The following is a 15,436-nucleotide window of genomic DNA, read 5'->3' as shown; positions in this document are numbered from 1 at the left end:
TCCTGCTCTTCTTCCTTCCACACCCTTCCTCCTTTAATTAATACCAGAGCAACCTGCTGAGTGAGGTTCTCCATGAGAAAGAGAATTGTTGAGTGAGGGGATTGGGCTGCATGCAGTGGGGTTTCATCTTATAGTGCAGCGGGAGGGGAGAAGAGGGTTCCAGTGCCACTCTGTGCTCTAACCTGGCTGTGGGTTTAATTCCCCCTGGCACAGCATTTAGTAGGCCTGAATAAGATTAGATTTAGTGGGAGGGTCCTTAGGTCTCATCTCCATCTCAAAATGGCACTGGCCATTCTCCAAAAAAACTTTAAAAGTGATGTGATTGTTGGGAGAACACCATTTGGTCTTGATGGAGATTCAAATAATATTATCACCCATCAAAAAGACTGACAACAGAACGAAAGCAAAATAGTCTTGGCTTGTGATCGCTTGAAGAATTGTGTTAATAAAAGATGCAGTGACAATTTTTATAAGTTCTCCTTTAGAGAATGTCAGGTTTTTTTCTAACACAGATAGCAAGTTGCTTTGTATTTAAAATCAAATACAGAGATAGTAATGAAAAAAGTAATCTTGGAGAAAGTTCTTTAAAACTTTCTACAATTTCTGGTTAGATCTTCAAGTAAATGTGATGAAGCCTTATTGACTTAATTAGACAAAGTGTGCAGTGGGAATGACGAAAGTAAAGAATAAGTGTGTATCATTGGGAGAGCCATCAGAATTTTGTACTCATAGCCAGGGAAGAACAACATGGATGTTCCCCCTTATGATCCTTCTGAGAGCTTTCTAACAGGAGTTAATGGGCTTCTCTCAAATGAAGGGGAGCAGTGCAGAGTGCCTGAGGGCCTCAAGCATCTGTTGAGGCTTATTTCTCATTTTTATTTGGGGAGTAAAGAAAAAGTAATGAGGGTTGAAATTGGCTTTAGTTTTATTACAAATTCTTGTTACTTTTGTTTTAGTGAAACAAATCCAAGAACTGTCCTTTTTTTTTTTTTTCATTTTTGTTTTAACTAAAAGTTATTATTTCTCTCTGAAGTTCTTGGGAAGTGTGTTAGTTGGATTGTTTGAAAAGAAAACTTAATCTTGCATAACACTTTAACTGAGCAAGCAAAGAGAATTGAGAAAAACTGAAGAAGGAAAACTGATTTTATTTGCAGAACATAAATTAGTTTTGTGTAGTAAACACTTGCAAAAGTAAACACTCTTGCAACACTTGCAAAAAGTAAACACTTGTCAGCAATATAGGGCTAACCCTATATTGCTGACACATTTATAAACATACTTGTGATGACGGTAACATTGCACTGACAATACCCTGATTTACTGTTCTGGTTCAGATCTTGATGTCCCTGTCTTTGTTGAGGATATGTGTGTTAAATGAGTTATTTCAGTTGTTTTCTCTCTCTGTCTCTCGTTGTCCTTGGCACAGATCTCAAAGCGGTACTGTCAGAACAAACTGCTTGGACTGTTTGGATAGAACAAACAGTGTGCAGGCTTTCTTTGGCTTAGAGGTAAGAAAAACAGTGTCCAGATACACAACTGCTCCTGATGCTTCTGTAGCAATTAGGCTGTAAAAGTAGCCTTAACTTCTCTATGAAAGGTGAATTAAAATGTTTTGTAGATGGCCGTTTGATTTGTAGTGTGATACTTTTCTTGTTCTGGGGCAACCAGATCTTGGCAGTTACAGAAGCAGTAGTTGTAATTAAACAGTAGTCACGCAACATTATGAAGAATGTTCGTTCTTTTTTAGGTGTCAGTTTCTTATGTCTGTTAAGGTTCAAGCTTGCAATTCTGGAAGAGGTAGTAGTGTTGCAGTCCTTCGCAAAAACACTTGCATTCACAGTTACTCTGAGATCACGTTCTTCAGCATACAGGATCACTGTTCCTAGCACCTGACAGTACTGTGTGTTCGTATTTTCACAGCACTGGGCCGCGAATTCTCCATGGGACAATAGCATGGTTGAGGCTTTAGCCACACTCAAATAGAGTAGCTGGGAATTAACAGTGGGATTCAGTCCTCCTGCAGGGTTGTGCTTCAGAATATTGGCTTGGTAATGAAACAGAGGTTCTAGCCTGCAGGCTTATATTGTAGAGCTTGAACACATGAACCTGATAGGAATTGATGGAGTAAAATAGTACTGACTGGGCTAAAAGAGTAGCTCTGAAAAACTTTTGACAGCTCCAGTCACCTTAATAAGCTAAGTTTGACTCTTAAAGATAAAATCCTTAGCATGCTTAAAAATGAAAAATTCTGGATGCTGAAACATCAAACTAAGTAAAAAGATTATTCTTTTGTTTTCTGAATTTTATTTAATTAAAATCTTGTTTTAGTGTTTACAGGAAGAATTTCTGTGAGAAGTGCAAAATCTGTTGGCTATAGAACAAACACTGCCAATTTTGGAAAATCACAGAATCACAGAATGTCAGGGATTGGAAGGGACCTCAAAAGATCATCCAGTCCAATCCCCCTGCCGGAGCAGGAACCTAAATGAGATCACACAGGAAGGCATCCAGGCGGGTCTTGAATGTCTCCAGAGAAGGAGACTCCACAACCTCCCTGGGCAGCCTGTTCCAGTGCTCTATCACCCTCACCGTAAAGAAGTTTCTTCTCAAGTTTAAGCGGAACCTCCTGCGTTCCAGCTTACACCCATTGCCCCTTGTCCTGTCATTGGGCATCACTGAGAAGAGCCTGGCTCCATCCTCCTGACATTCGCCCTTTACATATTTATAAACATTAATTAGGACACCCCTCACCAATCATCTTGGTGGCTCTGTGCTGGACTCTCTCAAGCAGTTCCCTGTCCTTCCTGAACTGTGGGGCCCAGAACTGGACACAATATTCCAGATGCGGCCTCACGTATGTAATGCTTTGCTGGTGCATTTACCAAGTTCATTGATGGTTTAGTCAAATGGCATACTGAACTGTTTACCCTCACACAAATACTCTGAACATTTTTCTCTTATCATTCAGCATGAGTACATAGCAGATACAACACAAATGGAGAGATCTGATGCCTTTTTTCTCCATTGTTTCAGCTCTGCTTCTACTGTAGGGGGTCACACCTTTTAATTACTAAAATGAAGAAAAATAATTCTTACTCTTTTCTGTAGTTCACTGTGCATTGAAAAGAGTAGCAGCATGCTTTGAAAATCTCCCAGCATTGGATTAAGTTATGTAGTTTGTCTGTCTGCCCATCCTGTATTGGCTTTGCCATGGGAGAGACAAATGATTACCTTAAAGTCTTTCCTGGTCCGAAATCTGTTTGCTGGAGTTTAACAGTTTGCTGTAGATAGAAATGCAAGCTTGAAGTAAGCAATTAGCTTATCTTAAATGACCCATGAGAAACATTGTCTCCTGTGTTTTACTGGTAATAGTTTTCTGGGGCATCAGAACAAATCTTTATATGCTCTTAATGCGTATAGTACTTATAGGGCAAACTTAGCTTTGCAGCTCTATTTTTTCCTTTCTTATCCTTTAAGAACTGGATTAAATAGCATAATGTTTTTTAGACCAGGTGTGCCAGATTCTTCCTTGGTGAGAGCTAAATTACAATTTCAGCTAAAATACAAGAGCAAAAAATCTAAAACTAATTAAGAAGAAGCAAAATGGTAAATCCTCATGAGCTGCTTACTTAATTTTAAAATTAAATTTAAATGAGATATTTAAATTCTTACTTTTTTAACATTGATAGATACTTCATATAACAAGTAGTGAGCTCTGGATGGCAACCTCAAATTACAAGATGAAAGACCCAACATCTGAAGCTTCTTTTCATGTTTATTTCTACTTAATTTTGTCTACTAGTTTCCTTTTATAAGTTTTGTTAATTCCTACCCAACCTTTAGGATTTTGCCTTTATGTGATTTTATGTTCATCATTTTAGACTCCTTCTTGCTGTTGGACGCCTCAAGGTTTTAAAGATTTTTAAAACCTCTTGAAAATGGCCTATTAAATTAGTTTTAATTTTTTATATTTATTTTCAGTATTATGTTGGTGGCCACAAACACTAGAAACTTACTTGACTTTTTAAAAATAATCAGTATTTCATAAACCAGGTTTTCAAACAGCGTACTATCTCTCATTCTGCATCCATGAGCATAAAGCTACATTTAAGTAATGTATTTAAATGTATAAATAATATGTTTATATGTATTATATGTATGCAGTTTAAATACCTTTAATGTAGACTGGGCATAGTGGAAAATTGTTTTGGGAATATTGATTGTAAGGGTAAAGGTTGCAGTGTGTTACTCATGCGAACAGAATGAATGCAGAAGCCATTGCTGTTTCACTGATCACAGAGCTCTGTGGCTGCTGCATTTGATAATAGAGGTCAGTGTGTTTGGTATTACACTTTTTTGGGAAGAACATGAATTGTTCTCATTCTAAATTACGTGAGTAGAAAGACTTGAGAACCAAAAATAGCTTACCTTGTTAAATAGTGAATTTTTAGAGGAAAATATTTACAAATCAACTATATAATTATTTTCCTCTATTACTGCCTATCTTGAAAAGAAAATTAAGTGCTGGTACTAAAGTTACATGTACAATATAGCCTTTCAAACGTGACATGGTGTCAGTTTGTTCGGAACGATACACATAAGCCAAAGATACTTTTTTGGTACATATATGCTGAAAAAATATGATGTGCCTTTTAATAAATATATTTAAAGATTTTTTTTTTTTTTTTTAAATGTTGTTTTCAACTATTGCAGATGCTAACAAAACAACTGGAGGTATTAGGATTAGCTGAGAAGCCTCAGTTGGTTACTCGCTTTCAGGAAGTTTTCCGATCCATGTGGTCTGTGAATGGTGATTCTGTCAGTAAAATTTATGCTGGAACTGGTGCCCTTGAAGGAAAAGCTAAGGTAAAGTACATTTTATTAAAAACTTTAGCAGTAGTCAGCATAAGTTTTAAAAAAATCTGTTATTAATATAACAACTGTGAAATTTTCTTTTTTAAAATGTACTTTTGTTGTAATCCTAAAAAAACCCAAAACAAAACTATAAAAAGGTTGGTTATGTTGATAACCAGATCTTTTTTCAATCCATCCTTTCTCAGCCGTGCCCATGCCTCCCAGGTAATACTATTATGTAGGAAAGGATGAGGCTCACAACTTTTATTTCTTTAGACCATAGTTCAGAAAAATGCATATTCAAATCAGCTTTAGTTTCTTTTTTAGTTTTTCTCTTTATACCTCTGCCTCTTGCTGTTTCAATTTCATTCACTATATCTCTTTTCTTTTAAAATGCATTTCACTGGACATTGTTGTTCATGCTCTTACTGTTTATTAACAGTGTTAAAATTTAACAGGTTGCAGCTGGGTGGTTTTTGTTTGCATGTTCCTCCAGCTATTTCTTTTTAGTTTTGCAGTTACTGAAAAAAACCCAAATTCTGTTTCTACCTTGCTTTCTAATGTTTTGGTAACAATTCCCTGCTACATGACAGTGTAATTCTCTGTTCTCTTCAACTTGTTTTGTCTTTGTTGATGCCCGAGTTGTTCAGATTTTCTGCTGCTGTCTTTTATTTTTCTTCCAACAACATTGCTTTTTTTGTTTTCTTAATTCTCTCACTTATCAGGTGATACCTCTCAAGACAAACAAATGTTGAGCATAGCAGTTTTTCCCATTAGTTCCTTCAAGAATTTCTTTTCATACTCCTCTTTTTATTCAAGAATGCACTGCTTCTCATTCAATATTTATACTATGTACTCATAGTCAACTGTTTTGTTTTTCCATCACTTGTTCATTCAAACCATATCAAGGTCCTTCACTGCATGTGTACAAGGCATCGCAGTAAGCTACATAAAAAATAAAATAAGTAGAATAGACTTGTTGCTTCTTCTGTCCTTAATTGGTGCATACAAGACTTTTTCATTTGGGAATTGCTTATATTTTAGTATAGAGTGGAATTTGGTTAAATATGTTTAGTTTTATTTTCTTACAAAAATGTCACGCATACCGTCAGGAAAACTACAGTAAGTATTTTATGGGGTGTACCCCCTTCTCCTGACTTTCTCATGCAACCTTACTTGTTCCTTTTCCTAAATGAATACTTTTCTGCCATTCATTTGGCTACTTAGATTTTTTTATTTATTTTTTATTGTGTAAAATGCATTTACTGTGTTTACACTTCCATTTTTAATATGTAAAATACAGTATACGTTTACTCTGCTGTCTTTCTAATAATACAGAATAATCAGTCATTTTTCCCAAGCATCTCTGCCCTGGTACAACTGTTATGAGTATTGCATCTCATAGATCAAACACAGTGTCCTCAGTAGAAGTCCATCTGTTTGAAGAGGATCTTTAATATTTGCAAAGCCTTACAATACTTGCTGTTCTTTCAATAAAAATTGAGCAGGTTGCTACCCAATATCTTCTTGAGTACTCTGATAATATTTTTTAAAATGTAGTTTTTAAGTTGCAATTCTTATTCTCATTTCTCAAATGAAAAGTTTGATGTTTGAAATGCTTCCATTTCTTGCTCATCAGTTTGATTCTTCAAAGTCCAAGAGAACTTATCAGTAAAAATATGGAAATTTAGGATAGGAGAAAAAATATTTTAACCTTAAATGCGTTAGTAGATTTCTATACTGAAAAACAGTCCTTCTAAAATTATTATAATACTTGTTACATCTAACTCCTTACCTACTCTTTCTTTTGCTTTCTCTGGGTTCCTTTCAATTAATTGCCTGATATGTGAATGGTGAGTGTGGATTTTTTTGGATCATGTCATAAGTTACACATTGTCTGACAGAAAGGGAGCAGCATCCTGTTAAAAACCTATTGCGACAGTAGGCTCCCCAACACCTCATCCACATTGTGTTCCAAAGATCATGGTGCCAATTTACTATTACTTATCTTTGACAAAAGAGTAGTTTCTTTCTTGTTTTTTATAGAAGTAAATGATGGGTTGGTTTTGTAGTTCTCTTAAGCTTTTGTCTTTTTTCTTGGGCGTTTAAGAGACCTTCATGTAAACTTTGAATATTTTTTTATAATAATACAATACCATGCAGCATCCCTGATGGATTACAGTCTGTATTTCATATAAATGTAATAGCAAGTGTTTACATACACCTCACTGGTAAAATACACATAACTGCATAAGACACAATAAACCATGTAATCAAGAAAATGTGTTTGTGCCCGTGAAATCATTGTCAGTGCTGTGTACAGAGATTAACACTGCTGGTTTTTGAATCAAGTATGTAACTGCATGACAAGGTATACGGTATCTGTAGTAGCAGTACATCTCTTGGAGATTCTTGTTTAGTTCAGGTAGTTGGACACTGTTCTTTTGGAGCACTGTTCAATTGTGCCACTTAGGTGCAGTGACAGCGTCTTCATATGTATGTAGCTATGGATTAGTGTATGTGTTCCTTCTGGGATACTGCATGAGACTTGCATGTTATTTTAAAAAGTTAAGGGGATCTTAATAAGTTGAAGCTATCCCCTTTTTTATGTGGATATTTCAGAATGTGAGTTCTGATCTAATATGCTTATATGTGCATTTACATACATATTCATGTATCATGACATCTGGACTCAAGTGCTTGCTCATCTCTCACTATTTGGGGAAAAGCCCAAAATCTTGTATCATAGTCTAAACATGGCACTATATCAATATAACTTTTGAAGACCAAGGGTTTAGGGGGAAAAAAAAATATTCCCCTCCCTGCAGTATTTTCTTTAATTTAAATAATTTAAACTTGAATAATCTGCTTGTTAGTTATGCCTAGAAAGTGAGACTGTGTTGTTTAGCAGTTGGAAAAAAAGCACACATAGTATGGTAGGCTCAGAAGATTTTATTTAACACTTAAGGAAGGAAGTTGTCTTAGATTTTAAAATCATTAATGCAGTTTACAAATATGTTACTGAATATTAGCAATGTTTTTGTGAGCAATGTCCAACATAAAATATTTTATACGTGTTCCTCCCTAACAGGCTGGAAAGCTGAAGGATGGTGCTCGTTCTGTGACCAGAACGATTCAAAATAACTTTTTTGATAGCTCCAAGCAGGAGGCCATTGATGTTTTGTTATTGGGAAATACCCTAAATAGTGATTTAGCAGATAAAGCACGGGCTCTCTTAACCACCAGCAGTTTACGCGGTATGTGTCTTTCAGGATTTTAATCTGATAACTATTTGGTGTAAGAAAGATGTATGGAGTCTGTTTTCAAAGCAATATTGGAAAGTATAAATGCTGTTTTATATTCTGTTGGCTTATTAAAAGATGAAAGTTAACTTCTGCTTTACTAATATTAGCAAACTAACATGCTGCAGTAATTTCTTTACTGTTTATATTTTATTGATGTCTGGTGGTGTAGAAGGTAAATATTTGTGGAGCGTATTTGTCAGAACTTTACAGTAGATGCATGTTAGATATGTTCTGTTCAATTCTTCAAATCCATTTATAGCAAGTGTTAATCATGACAATTACATACTAAATTTAGGGGCAAAAAAAATCCTGATTCATTAAAACATTAGGATTTTTTATTGCTTGCTAAATGTCTTTCTTAATTTGATCTGTCATGTCAGTGAAGAAATTCTCACCATCACAAAATATTTTTTTCTGAGAAGTCTTTTCTGGAAATATGTGCACCACAAAAGCTTGTCAGGCTTTGGGTGAAATTCTACAACAAAATCAGAGAGACTTCAATAAGAGACTCTGCTTAGGCAGCATAGCCATGTGGACATGTGGGAAACGGGGAGCTGAGCCACAGCACCCTGCATCCCCAGGCAGAGGTGTAGCCTATGTGGTCCCTGGGACTAGAGGTCACGTCTCATCCTTCTACAGATCTGATGGGCAGAGAAATAGTAAGCGAGCCAGGTGTAGGGCTGTGTTTAGAGCACTCTCCTGGGATATAAAAAATAGAAGGGCAAATTCTTGGACAAAGAAGGAACTTAAATTTGAGACTTCTTTCCAAGATTCCAAGTGAGTGTCCTAAATGATGGGTTATTGCTCTTTTTAGGGATTAATAACATTCTTAATTTTTCCCTTTGTGTTGTGTTCCCCATTCTCCTGGACACTTCTCAACCTAGAATGCGAAAAATGTGTCAAAGTTTCAGTGCAAATCTGTGGCACAAGAAAAAAAATTCTTGCCCAATTGTAGTCTTCATCTTGTGCATATTTATTTATTTCCCATGTGGAATCTGAAAGACTGTTTTCCTCTTACTTCCTTACCACAAGGTTTTGTGTTATTGGAACTTTTCCTGTTTCTGAAACCTGCTAAATCAACCTCACCTCAAAATTACTTGAAAGTTGTTTTAATTTCTTCTCACTTTCTCTGTGAATGCAAGCTGTCCTTTCAGTATTTGCTGCTCCTGTCAGCTGTGGAACATTAATCTCTCCCACTGAACATAATGTCTTTGCATTGTCTCCTAGGTGGTCAGTTAACGAGAGATATACTTCGTCATACATAAATCCATTTTTAATAAAGCAAGAAAAGAGAATTTGTTAGTACTGTTGTGGATTATTTTAGATTTTGCAGCGTAAAAGATGTGCTTTAACTGGTGCAAATGGTTAGGTGTCATAAATTGTATATTACAGTATGTTCTCTCATATATTGCTGGAAAATTTTAAAAAACAATTACTTATTTTACTAATTTTTTTCTTGTTTCCTTCTTACTGCATCCGTAGTTTCAGAACAATCATTACAATCAGGTATAGTATAGTAAATTAAGCTGTAAATATTTGAGCAGCTATTGTTCTTCTCTGGCTTTTTTCTTGTGCCTATTGCTATTTGCATAATACTGGTTGTGGGCTCGCATTTTCCTAGTAGTGTTTGGATCTGACATTCCTGTGCCCCAAAATCCCTTAATCCAAGAAAAACTCTTTAATACAAGAAAAGTGAAAATATAATGGATGAAATATGTTGCAGTTTTACTTGGGTATGAGTTATGAAAAGAGGCAGCCAATTCTTTGGGGTTTATTTTTGCAAATGCTTTATTCTAGCTCTGAAGGAATTTGCTTTTTTGGGAGCTTCTGTATTTTTGTTTTGTCTAAATGTTTTCTTTAGGATAAGAGGTACAATTCTTCAGTATAATATGTAACTTCATCTTATTTGCCATTAGAAGGCTTCAACTGCTTGTGCTTTTGCATGAGACAGACTGGTTTTGTAATATATCCCAGCAAAAGTTAATGTTATACTGGAATGATCTGAAATATCTTGCTGACACATTTAATGGAATAAAAGTAACATCAAAACCACTGAGGTAGTTACCTCTGCATGCGATGCAACATGAAAGTTTAGTTAAAACTCTTGATGAAAAGAAGGTCTGAAAAGGGGACTTTATAATTAACTCCTAATCTACTTTGAAACACTGTGGTGGTATCTTGATAAATGTGATGTTTGGCTTAAAATGTGAGAGGTTGGCTTTGGAGGATTCAACAAACATGAAGAAGCGATACATAGTAAGAATGTGTAAAGATGAGCTAGATAGAGGAAAATGACATGAAAGATCTCTGCAATTTAAGAAGCTTCTGAAAACTCTTAGTTATTATCATTGTAAGTTAGCAACATAAGCAACATAATGCCTTTGAACTTTATTTTCAGAATTTTCTAATTCTTAGTAGAGATTCTCCTTTTTGTTGTAACTTAAGCTGTTTACATGAAGCTGTTCCATCTGGGGAGATGTGATATATACATATTCCATATTTTGACGGGAGAGCTGCAAGTATTTGTCAGCTGTGCAACACTTCCTCATCTCCTTGTTCACAGAAACTATTATTTAAAATAAAATATTCCCTATGCTCATTATGTTCAGATTATACTATGTATTGAGAAAATTTAAATGGCCATTTCTAAGCTATCGCCTTAGTAAGGTTCATTGTGCTAACTCTTGGAAGTAGGTTCATTGAAGTCAGAGGAGGTGCTTTTTTTCTGGGTGAGAGGAAAAAAGTACTTTCTTAATACCTGGGAAGACAAAGGGAGAGGAGGAGGGAAAGAAACAAAGAAACTTTTAATAATTGTTCAGACAAGTCTCCCATTTTAAGAGAATAGCAAAGTTGTGCACAGTATCCCCTGAACCTGTGTGCTCAGGTAGTAGCCACTAGCCCTGGGTACTGAAGATTGGCAGAGGATGTTCCTTGGAAGAAAGGCTTGAGGACTTGTGGTTGGCTAGATTGGCGTTCAAATACATCTGAAGTGTTTGAAGTTTGGTTTTTGGTTTTTTGGGTTTTTTTTGTTGTTTGTTTTGTTTTGTTTTTTCCTTCACTTGGAAAATTAATTCAACTGTAATCTGTATTTTTGAGCTTTAAGTGTTTTTTTTTCCCCTTTACGTTCATCTCAGCTTTGCTTTTTCTATAAGTGTGTCTACTTAACTCTTACTGAGTACTTAAACAGTGAAATCTAAATCACAGGTAATGTACACCCGAAATTAATTGATTCATGGGCGTTTTGTCAGTCTTAAAAACTGTTCATTGGAATAAACAGTGACATTGTCATTTATGGTGGTAACATCTAGACTATATCAGCCTACCTTATAACTCATGAAGAGTCATACATGTCGACTATTAAATTTTAACTTCCTGATATAACATTTCACTGTGGGTTTCATCTGGATACAAATTGCATATATAGAAACATATCTACAGTAATTTAGATGTTGTAGCAAAATAGTTCAGTCAAGTTCAGTTGCACAAAATATCCCACCAAGAATTTTAAATTAATATTCCCTTTGTAGAACTGATTTCCAGATGTCTGCCTGCCTAGTATGAACAGCAGTTAAAATATTTCTGCTGCAGAATAACAGCAGATGTAATTGATTGGATTTTTAACATTGTTAGTGAGACACAATTTTGCTGAAAAGATAATATCTAGAAATCTATAGGAAAATAGTGAATGCTGGAGACTCAGGAGCTCTGAAAAACAATTGGCTCACTCAGTATTTTGGAAAACAGATGAAAATTTAATCTTTTTTCTTTTTTATGTATTCTAATTTAGAAAAAGAATCATCCTACAATTTAGAAATCTTGCTAGTTTAAAGGTATGAATTTCAGATTTGTAATAATCATGTTGTCAGTTCACTTATAAAGTTAAATTCTGTCCCGATAAGATTTTTCACATTAGAGGTTAATGACAATGCCAGGAGTTAAATAGGCAATAATTCAATTTTGCAGCTTTTCTTAAAAGTTACTTGATAGCAAATAATTATTATTTGGAGTAATATTTTGAATTAAGCTGAAAATTGCTGAATTTGCAAAAGAGGAAGAAGGAACAGAAGTGGAGAGAAGTCCAAACTCTGCTTTTAAACTTACTCAGGGTTACTAGAGAGACTAATCTGTGCAGATCTTCAGAGCTGTCTGTGATGCTATTTTGGGTTCCTTGGGTTCAGCTAATCCTTTGGGTGATTTGGGTGCTTGTATATATTGTGGCTACAACATTTCTTGGATGGGCATCTCTTCAGTGGTCAGGTGCTTGGGTAGCTTCTGTCCTTGACCCTTGGAGGCTTTTCTGGCATTGGTGGACTTCTTGACTTGTCTGCTACCTATTGTGTAAATACATTCGGAATTAGACTCAGTATTTGGCTCTTACCTGAAGGTGTAAAGTATTGTGTTGGGTCCTTGCTGTTTTCTTGACTTAATTTACCTGGATTGTGATAAGGAAAGCATGATCCCAAGGATGATCTGCTTGTAGTACCCCAAGGAGACACCGGTTAGTTCATTGTCTTCTATATGTGGTTAGCCCATATACGGCTATATGATTTGTTCATCAGTTAAAAGAGTTTACAAACAAAAACTACAATGTATTATTTTTTCTGTTGTTTCCAGTTTGTTTCAAAACCGTGAGGGCTAGATAATTGCTGATTTTTGTTTTAATTGGGTAGCCAAGATTCTGTAGCAAGTTTAAAGGTGGTAGACTTAAAAAAGAATAACTGAAAAGACAACAGCAGCTCACTAATCATACTATTTTGGGGATTTGAATGAAAATATTACGCCCAGTAGCTGACCATTTTGCAGGACAGCATACAATGAAGGGAATTCAATCTAATATTGTTTATAAGATTCTCACAGTCTCGTAACCATGAGAATATTCAAAATAGGTAAATTGATATCACTCAGGTAAAATACAATGCATACAATACTCTTTACACCTGATGCAGTTTTTATTCCACCGAGATTAAAAAAGAAAAGGAGCATAATTTAAAAATATATTCAGATCTGTTTGCATTATGAAATATACGTGTATGAGTATATTATGCAGCTGATTTATGAAGGGACTTTTTAAAACCTCTGTAACTCTAGTGTCTGACTATTGAATAATCTTTTTTTGTTTGTTTGTTTCCCACAGTGCCCTTTACAGATGGGTCATTACTCTCTCCCCCATCTGGCAGATAGAAACAAGGCACAGAGAAAGGCTAGTGTGACAGAGAAATTAGTTTAATTGTTTTGAATCCTAGCCTACTTTCCTCACTAAAGTGGAATTTTAGGAATTCAGCTGACCTAAAAAATAATTTAGATTTGTGGTTTAAATAGTCATACTCTTAATATGATAAAATTATGTGCCTTACTATTTTAGTAAATGTAGTATATCAGTCATTTTTACACTTCTAGAAATTAACATATCTGTAAGTTGTTTTTGTAAGGGAGATTGAATTTCATAAATGTAATCTGTGAAAATGAGGTAAGATATCTGTGTTGGCATGTATGAAAAATAATGGTCTCCATAGAGAATCACAGATGGGGTGAAATAATGGCCAATATCTATAAAACAGAGAAATTATGTTTCTTTCATATATTGTTTATATATATATATTACTTTGAACAAATTAATACTGCCTTTCATTCAGTCAGTATCCTACTCAGACAAGTAATATGTCTGCAAATGCAATTTCCCTTGTGAAAAGCTGCATTCATCTTGCTTTCACAGTTTAACTTTAGATATGTCTGTGCATGGATTTGTTGCCATTTTTTAAGGGAAAAATCTCGTTGCCAAGTTTTCTGAAGAAACATTCTATATAAAAATAAAAATAATGTCTTTTCAAATGTTTTTGCAGCATCTGTAAAAGTGCTAAAGAGTATGTGTGAAAACTTTTATAAGTATGCAAAACCGAAAAAAATTAGAGTCTGCGTTGGGACGTGGAATGTGAATGGAGGAAAGCAGTTTCGAAGTATTGCCTTTAGAAATCAGACCCTCACTGACTGGCTTCTAGATGCACCAAAGTTAGCTGGTATTCATGAATTCCAAGGTAGGATTTGTATTCTACCAATTTTTTCTTGAAAGCTCTGAACTTCATAATTAGGTCATAAACATTAAAGTAGATATATGAGGTCTTGGTTCTTAATTATAAACAACAGTATTTTTTAAAATATTTAAATGCAGATCGCAAAAGCAGGCCTGTAGACATATTTGCCATTGGATTTGAAGAAATGGTGGAGTTAAATGCAGGAAATATTGTGAATGCCAGGTAGGTGATACAATCTATACATTACTAGTTTAGTTGATACCACTTTTTTTTGGGGTAAAATGTTATTTAAAATATTTTTTCTCCTGTTTTTTAATGGTTGGGACTAGTCTGGATTAATTTTTAACTGTATTCTAGTTCTCTCTGCGAGTTTCTGTGCCAGGATTGCAGACTTCATCTCATCTCTAGCAAAACTGTGATCACTTAGATCATGTATAATGTAATCTCAAGGATCCAAACAGTCAGTACTTGGACATATTTTGGATTGCACCTTCAGCAGCCCCTCAATTTTTTCCTTCATTTAACACTTTGAAGGAATTTGCCTCCAATACTTGTAGTGTTCTGCGGTCTCTGTGCCTTCTACTGCTGGGTGCAGCGAGTCCTGTCAAATTCCTTCCAAAAGCATATATTGTTGGTATGCCTTTATGTAGTGTCTTGCATCAGATTTTGATGTGTATAAAAGCAAGGCTTCCTTCCACACTGTCAGTTTTCACTGTCATTCCATGAATTACATGAATATGTGATTGTGGAGTTTGCATTTTTCACCCCTAGCAGACTGGGTTATGAAAACATATTTTTACCAGTGGCGAGTGATACCAGTGACGAAGTCTGTATGTGTAGTCCTAGGATAGTATTTACTTTGTCCATTGTTTTGCCTGCCTGTTTTGCATGCTTTTTGGTGTTCAGCAAGCTTTAACTCATTGGAAAAAGCACCTAAAACCTGTAACACTGTTAACTTTTGAACAGTCTTGAGGACAAAGTAGCAGTCTGTCGTCCCCAGATTTCACACTGTGTTTAGTTAATGCTGTTTCCAGGTCTGATATTTTTCACTTATATCTAATGCTAGCTCTGAAAACCGTAGTCTGTTAGGTCTTCGAGGAAGTTTCTTCTTGATCTAAGACCATGGACATTTCTGTTTTCCAATGATGACTGAGCTCTAGGCTAGGAAGTAACTCTCCAGAAAAATTCTTAGGTTTTACTCACAGAATCACACAATGACAGGGATTGGAAGGGACCTTGAAAGATCAT

The 15,436-nt window shown here is 35.3% G+C and overlaps 1 protein-coding gene across 1 annotated transcript in view; it reads left to right on the top strand.

Moving 5' to 3' along the window:
- The window catches only part of LOC104527347 (synaptojanin-1), a gene marked incomplete at its 3' end in the record, with an annotated part of 33,533 nt that extends 19,123 nt beyond the window's left edge, over positions 1-14,410 (top strand). Inside the window, exons 9-14 of the mRNA XM_010171036.1 lie at positions 1,427-1,508; positions 4,714-4,866; positions 7,946-8,111; positions 9,642-9,665; positions 14,000-14,191; positions 14,326-14,410. Of these exons, the coding sequence (XP_010169338.1) occupies positions 1,427-1,508; positions 4,714-4,866; positions 7,946-8,111; positions 9,642-9,665; positions 14,000-14,191; positions 14,326-14,410 (702 nt within the window). The remainder of the gene's footprint in view (positions 1-1,426; positions 1,509-4,713; positions 4,867-7,945; positions 8,112-9,641; positions 9,666-13,999; positions 14,192-14,325) is intronic.
- Positions 14,411-15,436: the final 1,026 nt, after the last annotated feature.

Source organism: Antrostomus carolinensis, unplaced genomic scaffold (assembly GCF_000700745.2).
Source record: "Antrostomus carolinensis isolate BGI_N321 unplaced genomic scaffold, ASM70074v2 scaffold47616, whole genome shotgun sequence".
Classification (NCBI taxonomy): domain Eukaryota; kingdom Metazoa; phylum Chordata; class Aves; order Caprimulgiformes; family Caprimulgidae; genus Antrostomus; species Antrostomus carolinensis.
Note: the sequence above shows the minus strand (reverse complement) of the source record. Positions and strands in the feature narration are given on the sequence as shown.